Source organism: Trichosurus vulpecula, chromosome 3 (genome assembly GCF_011100635.1).
Source record: "Trichosurus vulpecula isolate mTriVul1 chromosome 3, mTriVul1.pri, whole genome shotgun sequence".
Classification (NCBI taxonomy): Eukaryota; Metazoa; Chordata; class Mammalia; order Diprotodontia; family Phalangeridae; genus Trichosurus; species Trichosurus vulpecula.
The window spans coordinates 115,393,507-115,408,865 of record NC_050575.1 but is presented as its reverse complement, the minus strand read 5'-3'; the positions used below and the strand labels follow the sequence as shown (position 1 = coordinate 115,408,865).

The window sequence follows — 15,359 nt, the reverse complement described above, 5'->3', positions numbered from 1 at the left end:
TGCCATAAACATAATTTCATCCTTCTAAAATTGAGAAACTGAGAACAGGCTATTTTTTTATTTTATTATCATACAACACATTGTCCTTCATAGGGTGAAATTTGTGGCTGGGGATGGGAACCCTCTGGGGAAAAGATTATTTCATCATACAGTTTGTGGTGGAGAGGGAAAGAAAAAATATCATAATCTGATATCACAAAAGATTTTAAGAGAGTCAACTTCAAAGAGTTAATAAGAAGGACAGCTCTGATTCCATGGATTCAAATTCTACAGGGGTATTGAACTATGGGGGGAGGGTGATGAACAATCAGGAATGATGTTCTAAAGACACCAAGTGAAATAATTCCAAAGAAGGAGGAAAAGTGAGAGTGGTTTAAAGATACTCTTATGGAAAAGCAGAGACCCCATCTGCTAGCTTGGATTTTTGAAATGCAGGTATAAAAGATGGAAATAAGACCAGATAGCAGAAGACAAATGGAAAATTATGGAATTATCCTTTACAAATAGAGGTGGGAATGTCAAACCTCAAAAGAAGTTGAGGCTGCTAAGAAAAGTTAAGGACAATATAGGTGAAGATTTGGTTTTTGTTTATATTGGGAAAGATGATCAAGGAAGTCAGGGGATCCCTACTTAGCAAAGATCAAACAGTGATATAGCAGTAGAATTATCTGATTCCTATTTTGCCCCTGTTGTCTCTGCCAAGGAGAGTGACGTCTTGATTGGCAACCACAGATCAAGAATGGCTAACAGGGAAGTAACAGGCAAGATAAGTCAAAACTGAGAGCATCTACCTTCCCTGTTCCCTTGTTCCACAAGGTGGTGCCCCCCCACATGCACTCCGAACACACATGCTCTTTCCCTCTGTGTCTATCCACATGTATTCTCTAAATGTGCCTTCTCCTTGGTTATTTTATATATTTGTAGAAGAGTATGCCCTAGGCTTACAAAGACAACAATATACTGTTGCTTTCCTCTTTAACATATTTTACTAAACATTTTTACTTTTAATTAATTGTGACTCTTGGAATTCTTTCTGGTTGTGATTGGAAAAATGGACTTACCAATATATTTTTTCTCACTTTTCAGGTTGGGATATATCCTTTTTGTATCAATATTCATTAGAGAAATAGCTTCTACATAATTCTTTCTTTAAATAATTATGCTTTTTATTCTACTGTGTACATTGTGAGCACTCTTTAACATAAAATAAGCAGTGCGGATACTGAGTTTTTAGAATATGGGTCCTCATAAGCATAGAGAGGACAGCTAAAGTAGTGCCTCCCAAGTAGATTCCAAGTACTTTATATTGTCTACAGTTATTTTAAATGAAATTTCTCTTTCTCTTTCTTGTTGCTGGGATACGTTGATAGTATATAGAAAAGCTGATGTTTTATGTAGGTTTATGTTCTATCCTGCTACTTCGCTAAAGTTGTTAATTATTTAAAATAGTTTTTTAGTTGATTCTCTAGGATTCTTTAAGTATACCATCATATCATCTGTGAAGATCAAGTTTTGTTTCCTCATTGCCTATTTGAATTCCTTCAATTTCTTTTACTTCTCTTATTGCTATAGCTAACATTTCTAATACAATATTGAATAATAATGGTGATAATGGGCATCCTTGCTTCACCCCTGATCTTACTGGGAAGGCTTCTAGCTTAGCTCCATTATAGATAATGCTTGCTGATGGCTTTATATTGATACTGCTTATCATTTTAAGGAACATTGACTTTATTCCTATGCTCTCTGCTGGATTTTTTTTTTGGAGGCGGGAAGGCAGAGCAATTGGGGTTAAGTGACTTGCCCAAGGTCACACAGCTAGTAAGTGTGTCAAGTGTCTAAGGCCAGATTTGAACTCAGGTCCTGCAGACTCCAGAGCCAGTGCTCTACTCACTTTGCCACCCAGCTGCCCCATCTCTGCTGTTTATTAATAAGAATGGGTGCTGTATTTTCTCAAAGGCTTTTTCTGCATCTATTGAAACAATCATTGATTTCTATTATTTTTATTATTGATATGATAAATTTTGCTACTAGTTTTCCTAATATTGAACCACCCCTGCATTCCTGGTATAAATCCCATCTGGTCATAGTGTATGATCCTTCTGATATGTGGCTGCAATCTCCTTGCTAGTATATTATTTAAATTTTTGTATCAATATTCATTAGAGAAACAGCTCTATAATTTTCTTTCTCTAATTTGTCTCTTCTTGGTTTAGCTATCAGCACCACATTTTGTCATAAAATGAATCTGGTAGGACTCCTTTTCTGCCTATTTTCCCAAATATTTTATACAGAATTGGGATTAATTGTTCTTTAAATGTTTGGTAGAATTCACTTGTGAATCAATTGGCCCCTGGGGATTTGTTCTTAGAATGTTCATTGATGGCTTGTTAAGGTTCTAAGTTCGGGTTATTTAATTATTTTATTTCTTTTCTTAATCTGGGTAACATATTTTGTAGATATTCATCTGTTTCATTTAGGTTGTCAATTTTTTGGCATATAATTGGGCAAAATAGATCCTAATAATTGTTTGAATTTCCTCTTCATTGGTGGGTGAATTAACCTCTTTCATTTTTTATAATAGTAATTTGGTTTGCTACTTTCCTTTTTTGAATCAAGTAGACCAATGGTTTAATCTATTTTATTGTGATTTTTCCCCATAAAACCAGCTTCTAGTTTTATTTATCAGTTCAATGGTTTTCTTACTTTCAGTTCTATTTACCTCTCCTTAGGTTTTCAGGATGTCTAATTTGGTGTTTAAATGGAGATTTTTAATTTGTTCCTTTTCTAAGTTTTTTTTTACTTGCATGTCCAATTCATTGCTCTTTTCTTTCTCTATTTTATTGATGTAAGCAATTGGAGATATAAATTTATGCCTAAGTACCATTTTTTGCTGCATCCAATAAATTTTTCTATGTTTTCTTATTATTGTCATTTTCTTTGATGAAATTATCAATTGTTTGTATGCTTTGTTTTTTGACCCACTCATTTTTTAGCAATAGATTAGTTTCTGATTAAATTTTAATCTTTCTTTCCATTGCCCATAATTGAATGTAATTTTATTGCATCATGCACTGGAAAGGGTGCATTTATTATTTTTTCTTTTCTGCATTTGGTTGTGGCGTTTTTATATCCTAATATATGGTCAATTTTTGCATAAGTGCCATGTAATGCTGAGAAGAATGTATGCCATTTAATTTTCTCCAGAGATGTAGCATATCTGACTTTTCCAGAATTTCATACACCTCCTTAGTTTCTTTCTTATTTAATTTTTTGTTAGATTTTGTTAGATTTCTTCCCCTCCGGAGAGGGGAAATTTGAGGTTCCCCACTAGTGTAATTGCATTATCTACTCCCACCTGTCATTCCTTCCATTTTTCCTTCAAAAATTTAGATGCTGTACCATTTGGTGCACATATGTGTAGTACTGATATTACTTCATTGTCTATGGTACCTTTCAGCAAGATATAGTTCCATTCCTTGTCTCTTTTAATTAGATCAAATTTTCTTTTGCTTTGTCTGAGACCATGATTGCTACTTCTGCTTTCTTTGCTTCAGCTGAAGCATAATAGATTCTTCTCCAGCCCCTTACCTTTACCCTCTGTGTGCCTCTCTACTTCAAATGTGTTTCTGGTAAACAATATATTGTAGGACTCTGGTTTTTTTTATCCATTGTGCTAGTTGCTTCTGTTTTATGGGTGAGTCCATCCCATTCACAGGTATAGTTACGATAACTAACTGTGCATTTCCTTGCATGCTATTTTCCCTTCCTGATCCCTTTCTCTCTCACTTAACTCCACCCTGCCAATCCTCACAAGCATTTTAGTCCTTATTACCACATCCCCCATTCCATCTTTCCTTTATCGGTCCCCCGTTCTATTATCCCCCATCCCTTTCAACTTCGTTAAAGGGAAAAATAGATTTCTGTATTCAACTGTTTGTGTACATTATTCCCTTTTTGAGCCAATTGTGATGAGAGAATGTTTTAAGATTTGCACACCAACCCCCCCCCATCTTTCTCTCCATTATAATAGCTCTTTCAAGTCTCTTTTATGTGAGATAATTTGCCCCATTCAATCTCTTCCCTCCTCCTTTTTCCAGTGCAATCTTCTTTCTTACCTCTTTATTTTGTTTTGGGTGGGGGAGGGAGGTATCATCCCATCAAAATCACTTTATATCCACCCTCTCTGTCTATATGTACTCCTTCCAATTGGCCTTATAGTACTAAAGTTCTTAAGAGTTACAAATATTATCTTGACACAAAGAAAAAAGTTTTACCTCATTGAATCTTTTCTGTTTTCTTTTTCTTGTTTCCTTTTTACTTTTTTTTGTTTCCCTTGAGTCATGTATTTAGAGATCAATTTTTTTTAGCTCTTGTCTTTTAATTAAGAATGCTTGAAAGTTCTCTATTTCATTAAATGTCTATTTTTTCCCTGAAAGATTATATTCAGTTTTTCTTGATAGGTGATTGTTGCTTATAATCCTAACTCCTTTGCCTTCTGGTATATTATATTCCAACTATATGCACACCACTACAAAACATTTTTCATGCAAATAAAGTCAGGTCTAAACAATTGGAAAAATATTAATTATTCATGGGGAGACTGAGTCAATATAATACAAATGATAATTCTACCTTAATTAATCTATTTATTCAATGCTATGCCAATTGAACATTTTAAAAACATGTTTTATAGAGCTAGAAAAAAATGATAACAAAATTCATCTGGAAGAATAAAATGTCAAGGATTTCAAGGGAATCAATGAAAAAGATGTGAAGGAAAATAGTCTGGATCTCAAACTGTGTTAACAGAGCAGTGATTATCAAAGTAATCTGGTGCTGGCTAAGAAATAGAGCAGTGGATTAGTTGAATAGCTTAGGTACACATCACATGATAGCAAATGACCATACTATTCTAGTATATGATAAACCCAAAGATCCAAACTTTTGGAACAAACAAATCATTTCACAAAATCCACTGGGAAAACTGAAAAAAAAAACAGTATGGGAGAAACTAGGTATAAATCAGCATTTCACACTATATACCAAAATAAGGTCAAAATGACTATATGATTTATACATAAAGGGTGATCTCATAAGCAAATGATATTAAATGATTAGGAAAGCATGGAATAGAGTATTTGTCAGGTCTATAGATAACAGAAGAAAATAGGACCAAAGAAAATATAAGGACCATGACAAAATGTAAAATAGATAATTTTGATTATATAAAATTAAACAGCTTTTGAGCAAACAAAACCAATGCTACCAAAATTAAAAGGAAAACAGAAAATGCGAAAAAAGATAGAGCAAATATCTCTGATAAAGGCTGCATGTCTCAATATAAAAAGAAGTCAGTCAAAATTATAACAAAAAAATACAAATCATTCCCCAATTAAGAAATGGTCAAAGGATATGAAGAGGTGGTTTTTAGACTAAGAACTATCTATAGTCACATGAAAACATGTTCTAAATCACTATTGATTAGAGAAATGCAAATTAAAACAACACTGAGTTACCACTTCCCACCTCACAGATTCACTAATATGACAAGAAAGGAAATGATGGATGTTGCTGGGGATTTGCAAAAACTAGGACACTAATGCACTGTTGGTGGAGCTGTGGGTTGATCCAAACATTATGGAGAACAATTTGGAACTATGCCCAAAGGGCTATAAAACTGTGCACACCCTTTTGTCCAGCAATACTACTTCTTGGGTCAATAACCCAAAGATATTTTTAATATCTTAATTTTTAATATTTTTAAACAAAAATATTTATGGAAGCTCTGTTTGTGGTGGCTAAGAATTAGAAATTTAAGGGATTCTCATCAACTGAAGAATGGCTCAACAAGCTGTGATATATGATTTTGATGAAATATTATTGTGGTATTAAGAAATGATAAGCAGGATGATTTCAGAAAAACCTGGAAAGACTTAGGTGAATTGATGCAAAATGAAGTGAGCAGAACTAGGAGAACATTGGACACAGTAAGAGGAATATTGTACAATGAAAACTATAAATGACTTAGCTATTTTCAGCAATACAATGAATCAAGACAATCACAAAAGACTAACAATGATGCATACCATCCACCTCAAGAGAACGAACTGATATTGTTTGAATTCAGACTGAAGAATGCTTTTTTAATTCTCTTTGTTTCATTCTTCTTCTTTTATTCAAGTCTAGTTGTACAAAATGACTAACATGGAAATGTTTTACGCAGTTGTACGTATATAACCTATATTTGATTGCTTACCATCTCAGGGTGAAAGAGAATGAGGGAGGGAGAGAAGGAGAGAATTTGGAACTCAAAACATTACCAAAAAAATAACAAAAATTATTTTAACATGTAATTGGGGAAACAATAAAATATATTTTTTTGAAAATAAAATAGGTGCCTCCTGGTTTGAGCCAATAAGATACTGAGAGTGTTCTGAGAGATGCCATAGATACAACAGTGAGAAGGGACTTCCTTACTAAACAACAAGAGGAGGTATATTAAACTTTGTTGATTTACTGTAACTTTCCCGAATGAAGAGATTATTTTACAATCTCTCATGAGATTAAAATTTTGGGATCCTAACTGGAAACTGGTCACTGGAGGATGGATGAAATGATAGGAGAAAACCTATCATGGCCAAACCTCTGAGAACTGACAGATGCTGATGAAAGGAAAAAGTCAAGCTCCTTAGGGTTTTTTTCCCCATTTTTGTGTGACCAGTTGTCAGATTTTAGAAAACCTGGCCTGCTTTGTAAAGTATTTATGCTGGGAGATGGCAGAGGGCAAACTTCCTTTTATGGGAAAGAATTACCATGTCAGCTCAGGATTTTATCTGATGCCAGAATATGGAAGCAAAACCAAACTTCTCTCTGTAGTTTCTGCCTTAGGCCTGCTAGAGATAATTCTGGAGAACTCCAAGGTGTTATTAGAGCCCACAAGAAACCATGGACTGGGCTGCACATACTTATCCTTTGTTGTCACCTTAAAAAAATGACTCATTCCAAAGGTTATCTACCAGTCAAAAGGATCTTACAGTACCTGATGGCATGTGGATAGACAAAGAGATTTAAAAAAAACTTCTTTGAGCTTCAAGAGACATTGGAACACAGACTGTTAGAACTGGAAGGGAATGTGTGGACCATTGTCAGACCCTATCACTTTACAAACAGGAAAACTGAGGCCAAGGGGGAAGTGATTTTCCCAGGATCACTGAAGAAATGGGTGGGAGGGCCAGGGCATTGTATCCTGTTTCTTAGTACCAATGGGACAATGTGGTACAATGGTAGAGCATTAGACCAGGATCCATGTTGCCTAGGACCTCCAGAATCTTGTTAGGCATGTGAAGAGGCGCTGTTCCAAAAAAAGGGCATCTTCTCATTAGTGACGTGGCCCAGTGGGCGTCACCCAGCCACACACATTGAGGGAAAACAAGGAAATCAGCTAGACCATGGAAAGCTCACTACTTGTCAACATGTCTGTGTAGAAGTTACGAAGAGCCTTCACTTGCAGGTCAAGCCACAGTGGCCACAGTCTAATTAATCCTAGTACAACATCTGAGTTCTCAGACCAGCCTCTACTACACCATTTAGGAGAATTCACCTACCTGTCTTTCCTGATTCAGCATCTCTCACTCATCCTATTATATGATGTTGCTTCTCCTATCTCCTGAGAGACTTCTCAATTTTCAAAGCCTGGAGTCCATTGAATTCAGACCCTGGCTGAGATACCCCATTCTCAGGGGAAAAAAACCAAGAAAGGAGCTAAGGCTGAATCCTAATGTGTCAAATGTTTAGAAATGAATACAGGAGGCAGCTAGGTGGTACAGTGAGTAGAGTACTGGCCCTGAAGTCAGGAGGACCTGAGTTCAAATCCAGCCTCAGACACTTGACACGTGTACTAGCTGTGTGACCTTGGGCAAGTCACTTAGCCCCAACTGCCCTGCCTAAAAACCAGAAAAAAAAAGAAATGAATGCAAGGAGCTTATTCAGCAGGAGGATTAACTGAAGGTTCTAATGCAAGGAGTGAAATATAACTTAGATTTGGTGGTAAATCCTAAAGTATGTTGGAGCCAGCTTGAACCAGCTTGTGAGAGCCAATTGTTAAATTTTCAGGGTGAGCATTTACACCTGGGAATTCAAGAAAACCATAAATTAGGGCTTAATTTGTTGTTTTGTCCATTGTCTAGGCTTTAAAAATCATAGAGAAAATGTTAATAACAATCATTTTTAAAAGGGTGTGTGTATAGTTGTTTCTTAGGTTGTTTTTTTTCCTCCCCAGAGAGCTTGTAGTTAAACATTTACTGACCTACTAGTGTTATTGAAAGGAAATAAAATTGCAACAAGGAATGGCAGAGTGCTATTATTTATTAAGAGGCATATATGCTTGAGGAAATTCAAGATCTGGGAAACAGGAAGACTATGGTAAAAAGTAGTTTGATTAAAAAAAATATCTGAACTAGAGAAGTGATTTTCTTATCTGCACACACTGGAGATCACCTGTACAGAAAGAGGAAATAGCTGAGAACTTTAGGAAACATAATCCTGACACAGAAACATGATCCAGCAATGATCAAGGGCTTCAATTTATCCAGAGAAGTGTTAAAGCTCAACTTCTGGAAAAGACAGAGCTGTTTATAACAGCATGGCTTACCATAAACATCATTTCATTTTCTAGTTTTTTTAGTTATATATAGTTATATATTCAATTCATTGATTTGTTGTTTATTTTGTTGGTGTAAGCAATTGGAGATATAAATTTATACCTAAGTACCAATTTGGCCACATCCCATAAATTTTGGTATGTTGTCTCAATATTGTCATTTTCTTTCATGAAATTATCAATTGTTTCTATGCTTTGTTATTTGACCCACCTATTTTTTAGGAACAGATTATTAATTTCCAACTAATTTTTAATCTTTTCATTGTACATTATTGAATTTAATTTTTATTATGTTATGCACTGAAAAGGCTGCATTTATTGCTTCTTCTTTTTTGAATTTGGCTGTGGGGTTTTTATGGGAGGTTTTTGTTCTTGTTTTTATACATGGTCAATTTTTGTGTAAGTGCCATGAAATGCGGACAAAAAGGTATATTCCTTTCTATTCCCATTTAATTTTCTCCAGAGAGCTGCCATATCTAACTTGTCTGGAATTTTTTCTGCCTCCTTAACTACTTTCTTTTATATTTTTTGATTAGATTTATCTAATTCTATAAGAGGAAAGTTGAGGACTCTCCCCTCCCCAGTATAGTTTTATTGTCTGTTTCCTCCTGTAATTCATTCAATTTCTTCAAAAATTTAGATGTGATACCATTTGGTGCATATAATTTAGTATTGATATTACTTCATTGTCTAAGGCACCTTTCTGCAAGATATAGTTTCTTTCCTTATCCTTTTTAATTAGATCAAGTTTTCTTTTGCTTTGTCTGAGATCATGACTGCTACCCCAGCTTTCTTTGCTTCAACTGAGGCATAATAGATTCTGCTCCAGCCCCCTATTTTTACCCTGTGTGTGTCTCTCTGCTTCAAATGCGTTTCTGGTAAACAACAAATTGTAGAATTCTGGTTTTTAATCCATTGTCCCATCAGCTTCCATTTTATGAGTGAGTTCATTCCATTCACATTTATAGTTATGATAACTAACTGTATTCCCCCTGAATGCTATTTCCCCTTCCTTATCCCTCTCTCCCTCTTATCTCCACCCTACCCCTCTTCACGAGTGTTTTACTTCTTATGAACACATTCCCCTTTCCATCTTCCCTTTCATCAGTCCCCTCCCCTTCTATTATCAAAGTCCTTTTTAACTATCTTATAGGGTAAAAATAGATTTCTATATTCAACTGGATGTGTATGTTATTCTCTTTTTGAGCCAATTCTGATAAGAGTAAAGTTTAAGCTTTACACACCAATGCCCCCATTCTTCCTCTCCATTATAATAGCTCTTTCATTCACTCAAATTAAAACAGCTATGAGGTACCACCTCAAACCTCGCAGATTGACTAACATGACAAAAAGAGAGAATGATGGATGTTGTCAGGGATGTGGGAAAACTGGGATATTAATGCACTGTTGGTGAAGCTGTGAGCTGATCCAAACACTATGGTGAGCAATTTGGGACTACACTCAAGAGGCTCTAAAACTGTGCATACCCTTTTTTTGAATTTGGTATTATATTTTCCCCCAGTTACATGTAAAAACAAATTTTAACATTCATTTTTAAAACTTCGAGTTCCAAATTCTCTCCCTTCCTCCCTCCCCACACAACACTGAGAAGGCAAACAATTCCACATAGGTTATACAGGTGTATTCTGTGCATACCCTTTTATCCAACAACACTACTTCTAGGTCTATATCCCAAAGATATTTTTTTAAAAAAAGGAAAAGGACCTAGTTTTACAAAAATATTTAGAGCAGCTCTTTTTGTGGTGGCTAAGAATTGGAAAGCAAAGGGATGCCCATCCACTGGGGAGTGTCTAAAGAAACTGTGATATATGATTGTGATGGAATATTATTGTATTATTAAGAAATGACAAGCAGGATGATTTCAGAAAAGCCTGGAAAGACTTACATGAACTGATGTGAAATGAGCAGAACTAGGAGAACATTGTACGCAGTAAGAGGAATATTGTACAATGAAGAACCATGAATGAGTTAGCTATTCTCAGGAATACAATGACCGAAGACAATCCCAGGGACTAATGATGAAGCATGCCATCTGCTTCCAGAGAAAGAACTGATATTGCTTGAATACAGAATGAAGCATGTTATTTTTCATCTTCTTTGTTTCGTTCTTTTTTACCAAAGTCTCCTTGTACAAAATGACTAATATGGAAATGTTTCACATGATTGCACATGTATAATCTATATCTGATTGTTAATCATCTCAGGGTGTAGTGAGAGGAGGGAAAGAGAGGAGGAGAGAATTTGGAATTCAAAACATTACAAAACAAAACATTAAACATTGTTTTAGCATGTAATTGGGGGAAAATATATTTAAAATTTTAAATTAGTGCCTCCTGATTTGAGCAATTAAGATACAGAGAAGGATCAGAGGAATGGCATAGATACAACAGTGAGAAGGGACTTCCTTACTAAACAATAAGAGGAGGCATATTAAACCTTGTCAATTTACTGTAACTTACCAGAATGAAGAGATTATTTTACAGTCTCTCATGAGATAAAATTTTGGGATCCTAACTGGAAACTGGTCACTCTACTCAACCACTGGAGGAGGATGAAATGATAGAAGAAAACCTATCACAACCAAGGCTCTGAGAACTGACAGACCCTGAGGGGAGGAAAAAGTCAAGTTCCTAGGGTTTCTGCCCAAATTTACATGACCAGTAATCAGATTTGAGGCCTGGCCTTTCTTTGTAGAGTCTTTAAGCTGAGAGATGGCAGAGGATAAACTTCCTTTTATGGGAAAGAATTACCATGTCAGCTAAGGACATTATCTGATGCCAGAACATGGAAGGAAAGCCAAACTTCTCTCTGTAGTTTCTGCCTTAGGACTGGCCCTTGAAATAAATTTGGGACACTCCAAGCAGAGATTAGAACCCCAGGAAACAAAATATCTTGGAAACCACTGATTGTCCTGGACATACATAGCCTCATAGGGGCAAAGTTGATAACTACCATCAGTGGCTCACATATTCCCTCTCCAAGCTCACAGGTAATGTTTCCCTTTGTCCCCTTTACCTTTAGGCTCAGCAGTTTCTGCACAGCTCTTTGTGGTATTCCTCCTGGGACTCAAGGTCCTGTTGCTGCTCAATGTCTCCATATTCTGTATCTACAGAAAATACAAGAGAACAGGTGAGATGATGTATGTGATTAGTGGGAAGCAGTGTCAGGGTTCAGAGAAGATGGCCCCAGTTCCCAGTCACTGTTGTGCTGAAAGGGCAGTAGATCTGACCTCTCCACCATTCTTCAGGTATTTTGGAATCAAGGAAGGAAAAGATGGGAAACGACTAGGACATATTTGATCCACAGGCTCCTGCATTACTGAGCAGTCTCTTAGGATCCTCACAGTGGCTCCTAATTTTTCAGCAGAGAAATTCTAGTGCAGTGATTGGGGATGGAGAGAGCAGGTGAAAGTCAGAGTCAGATAGTAGGGAGATGTCAAGGTGGGGATCCCTAGAGTTTGGTTCTGACTAATCTCTGCTCTCTATTTTCTCCCATAGCTTCAGGTGCCAACCTCTCCTTCAAGAGCTCCTCTGCTCCAGCTCCTCAGTCTCAACTTCCTCCTGCTTCGAGACAGGGTCCTGGCCTGGGATAGAACAGAGTCTCCTCTCCCATGCTACTGGACCTTAACTGCTTGTCCTAATCTGGCTCCCTAGGTTTTCTCTGAATGCAGTGACCTGGGCTAGAGGGCAAGGGTATGGCCGGTACCAGGCTGAGCCTGGCCTCTCTGGATTGACCCAAGTTCCAAGGTTCAAAAGGGCATAGACTCTGATTCTTAAAGTTGTTACCCCTCTTCTTTCTCAGCAGAAGAAGAGAGAGAAGCAAGATCACTTAGTATTGCTCCCTAAGGAGTGACCAGAGACACCATTGCTCCTTCTCTTATCCGCCATCACCATTGTTGTTCTTCCTCTTATTCCTCCTCTTCCTGATCTTCTTAAGTTATTAAACCCATCCTCCTTCTCCTGTGGGTGATTGTGGCACTCGTTCGTCTTCTTTTCATTCTTGTGCTTGTTCTCGTCTTCTCACCCTTTTTCTTGACTTTCCTGCTGGCATTCCTCTTCTTCTTCCCTTTCTCTTTTTTTCTTTCTCTTGGTTCTTATCCTTCTTGTTTCCATCCTCTCTTTCTTATGAGTCTTGTCCTCTTTGTTCTTTCTCCTCATCTCCATAATTCCACAGTGGAACAAGATTTGCAGACACTCTTGGCATATCCAGCGAGCCACTCGATGGACTAGAGCAATAACAGCCTACGTCCAGTTCAGGTCACGGTTGCTGTAAGCCTGAGAAAAGCTGGTCAATGCTTTCCTTTTAAGTTAATTAATTAAGCAATCTAGAAAGGAATATATAACTTGTATATAATTTGGCCACTATGTGCCTCTATGTTAAGTTCTAAACATAATGTCTTTGTCACAGTGTATCCTAAATGCCTGTGACTGTCTCTCAAAATGCTGTGGTATCATAGTCAATGTCAACAAGAGAGTTCTCACATCTACATTCTTAGTCGGCTTCCATCTCCTGCAGTTAGCTCCATAGTAATGCTAACACTGAATCAAAATTCAATCTTAGAGTCAAAGAAAATGAAATTCCACTTTGGAATAGGATGATCACAAAGTATCATGAAGTTCCTTGTCATCAGCAGTTCCTCATATGTTCAATGAGCCTGAGAGGAAAATGACAAACCATTCCAGTACATTTCCCAAGAAAGAGTTGGACACAGTGTAAATAACTGAACAACATATGAATTATAATTAGCTGTTGCTGTTATTATCATGACGATTATTATGTTCCTGATGAACTGGGTCGAGGGTCAGGCTTTACACCGCTGCTCTCGGCTCTCTGCTCTCCCTCCAACTCTGCGAACTGCTTAGCTTACTCAATTTTCTAGGGCCTGGTTCAAAAGGAAATTTATTTTTGAAAATAAATTGATCCATTAAATCACATAAAGACTCCAATAATCAATGAAAACATTAGCACTTACAAATGAGACAGAAGTTTCCAGAACAATGCCTTGCTTTGGAACTCACTAAGTTGTCAAGGCTTATTTTTGGTTGTACCATCTACTAAATAACAGCCTAATTTTTTTATCTGTTCTATATCTTGCTAATCAACAAATCATCAAGCATTTATTGAGTTGCAACTTCATTCCAGTCACCATGCTAGAAACTGGAGATACACAGAAAAATGAAACCATTTCTATTCTCAAAGAGTCTATTGTTCAATAAGATGGACCATTCTCAATCCATGTTCCAGTTTTGAGATCAAATTTGCCTCTTCGCAATAAAATTTTTCTAACTTTTCTGGTTTGTTGCAAATACTCTTCATTCGTTATACACATTAGAGACGCTGATCTTTATTGCTTCCTCCAGTCCTGGAATATGGAGGGATTTCTGAGTCAACAAAAAGGAATTAGAAAAGAAAAGGAAAAGTCTCTGACGTGAGAGGACCTCTGCCTCTCCATGTCTCTGTGGCTTTCCCTTGTACAAGGACATAGTCTGAGCACCCTGTAGTTTTTAAAATCATTACAACTGGAATTATCTCTAGAGATCTTAGAATCTCTTGGATTGAAGTTAGTGAGCCGAAGAGTCTGCACAATTAAAATTTTACAATTAAAAAATCAAAATAAACACGTGATCTTAGGCAATGTTAATAGAAGCATGATGTCCAGAACAAGAAAAGAAGCATTGCTAGAGTCTTCTGCCCTGGTCATATTACTGGTGGAGTATGAATTTCAGTCTTTGGCACAACTTTTTTTTATTTTCAGCTTTAACTTCTTTTTAATTGAAAAAAACCCTATGCTATCACTTCCTACTCACATCCCACCCCATTTAGGAGAGGGAAGGAAGAAAATCCTTACAATAAACATGCAAAGACAAGCAAAAATAATTTCCTTATTGGCATCATCCAAAAATAATTATGTCTAAATCTGCATCACCTCTGACAGGAGATGGATAGTATGTCTCACTGTGGGTCCCCTGGAATCATGGTCCATCATTGGACTGATCAGAGTTATTAAAGCCTTCAAAGTTGTTCTTATAATGTTGCCATTATTATATAAAATATTCTTCTAATCAGGCTTAGAATAGGGAGGAGTTTTTGAGTAAACCAAAAGGAATAAAAAAAGAAAAGGAAGAGTCTCTGGTCTAAAGGGACCTCTATCTCTTTGTATCCCTATGGCTTTACCTTGTGCAATGGTCCAGTCTGGGAAACCTTGTAGTTTTCAAATTTTGCATTAATTCAAAGGGGCTTTCCAAGTTTCTCTGGAACCATTCATTTAAGCATTTTTACAGTACAATAATACTCCATTACATTCACGTACCATGATTTGTTCAATCAGTCTCTCATTGATGGTTACCCATTTAGTTTCTAGTCCTTTGCTACAACAAAAGGAACTACTGCAATTTTGGGGAGGAACTCTTTTCCTCTTTCTTTGATCTCTTTTACAATATAGACCTAATGGTGGTATGGCTGGGTCAAAGGATATCCCAAAGGTATAGTTCCACCTGGCTTTCCAGGTTTGCTGGTAGCCACAATTTCCAGCTCCATTTGCAATGCACTAAGGTTATAGGCACCATATTCCAAGATGACATTGACAAACTGGGGTCTAGCTTTGATAGCAGGAGACAAGCTGGATTTGGAGGATTAGGAGGATGCTGGAATCCTTGCCATATAAGTGACAGGTGCT

General features: G+C 36.7%; 1 protein-coding gene across 1 annotated transcript in view; it reads left to right on the top strand.

Moving 5' to 3' along the window:
* LOC118844985 (signal-regulatory protein beta-1-like) overlaps positions 1-12,652 on the top strand; it is a 35,365-nt gene extending 22,713 nt beyond the window's left edge. Inside the window, exons 5-6 of the mRNA XM_036753006.1 lie at positions 11,705-11,812; positions 12,181-12,652. Of these exons, the coding sequence (XP_036608901.1) occupies positions 11,705-11,812; positions 12,181-12,275 (203 nt within the window). The 3' untranslated portion in view covers positions 12,276-12,652. The remainder of the gene's footprint in view (positions 1-11,704; positions 11,813-12,180) is intronic.
* Positions 12,653-15,359: the final 2,707 nt, after the last annotated feature.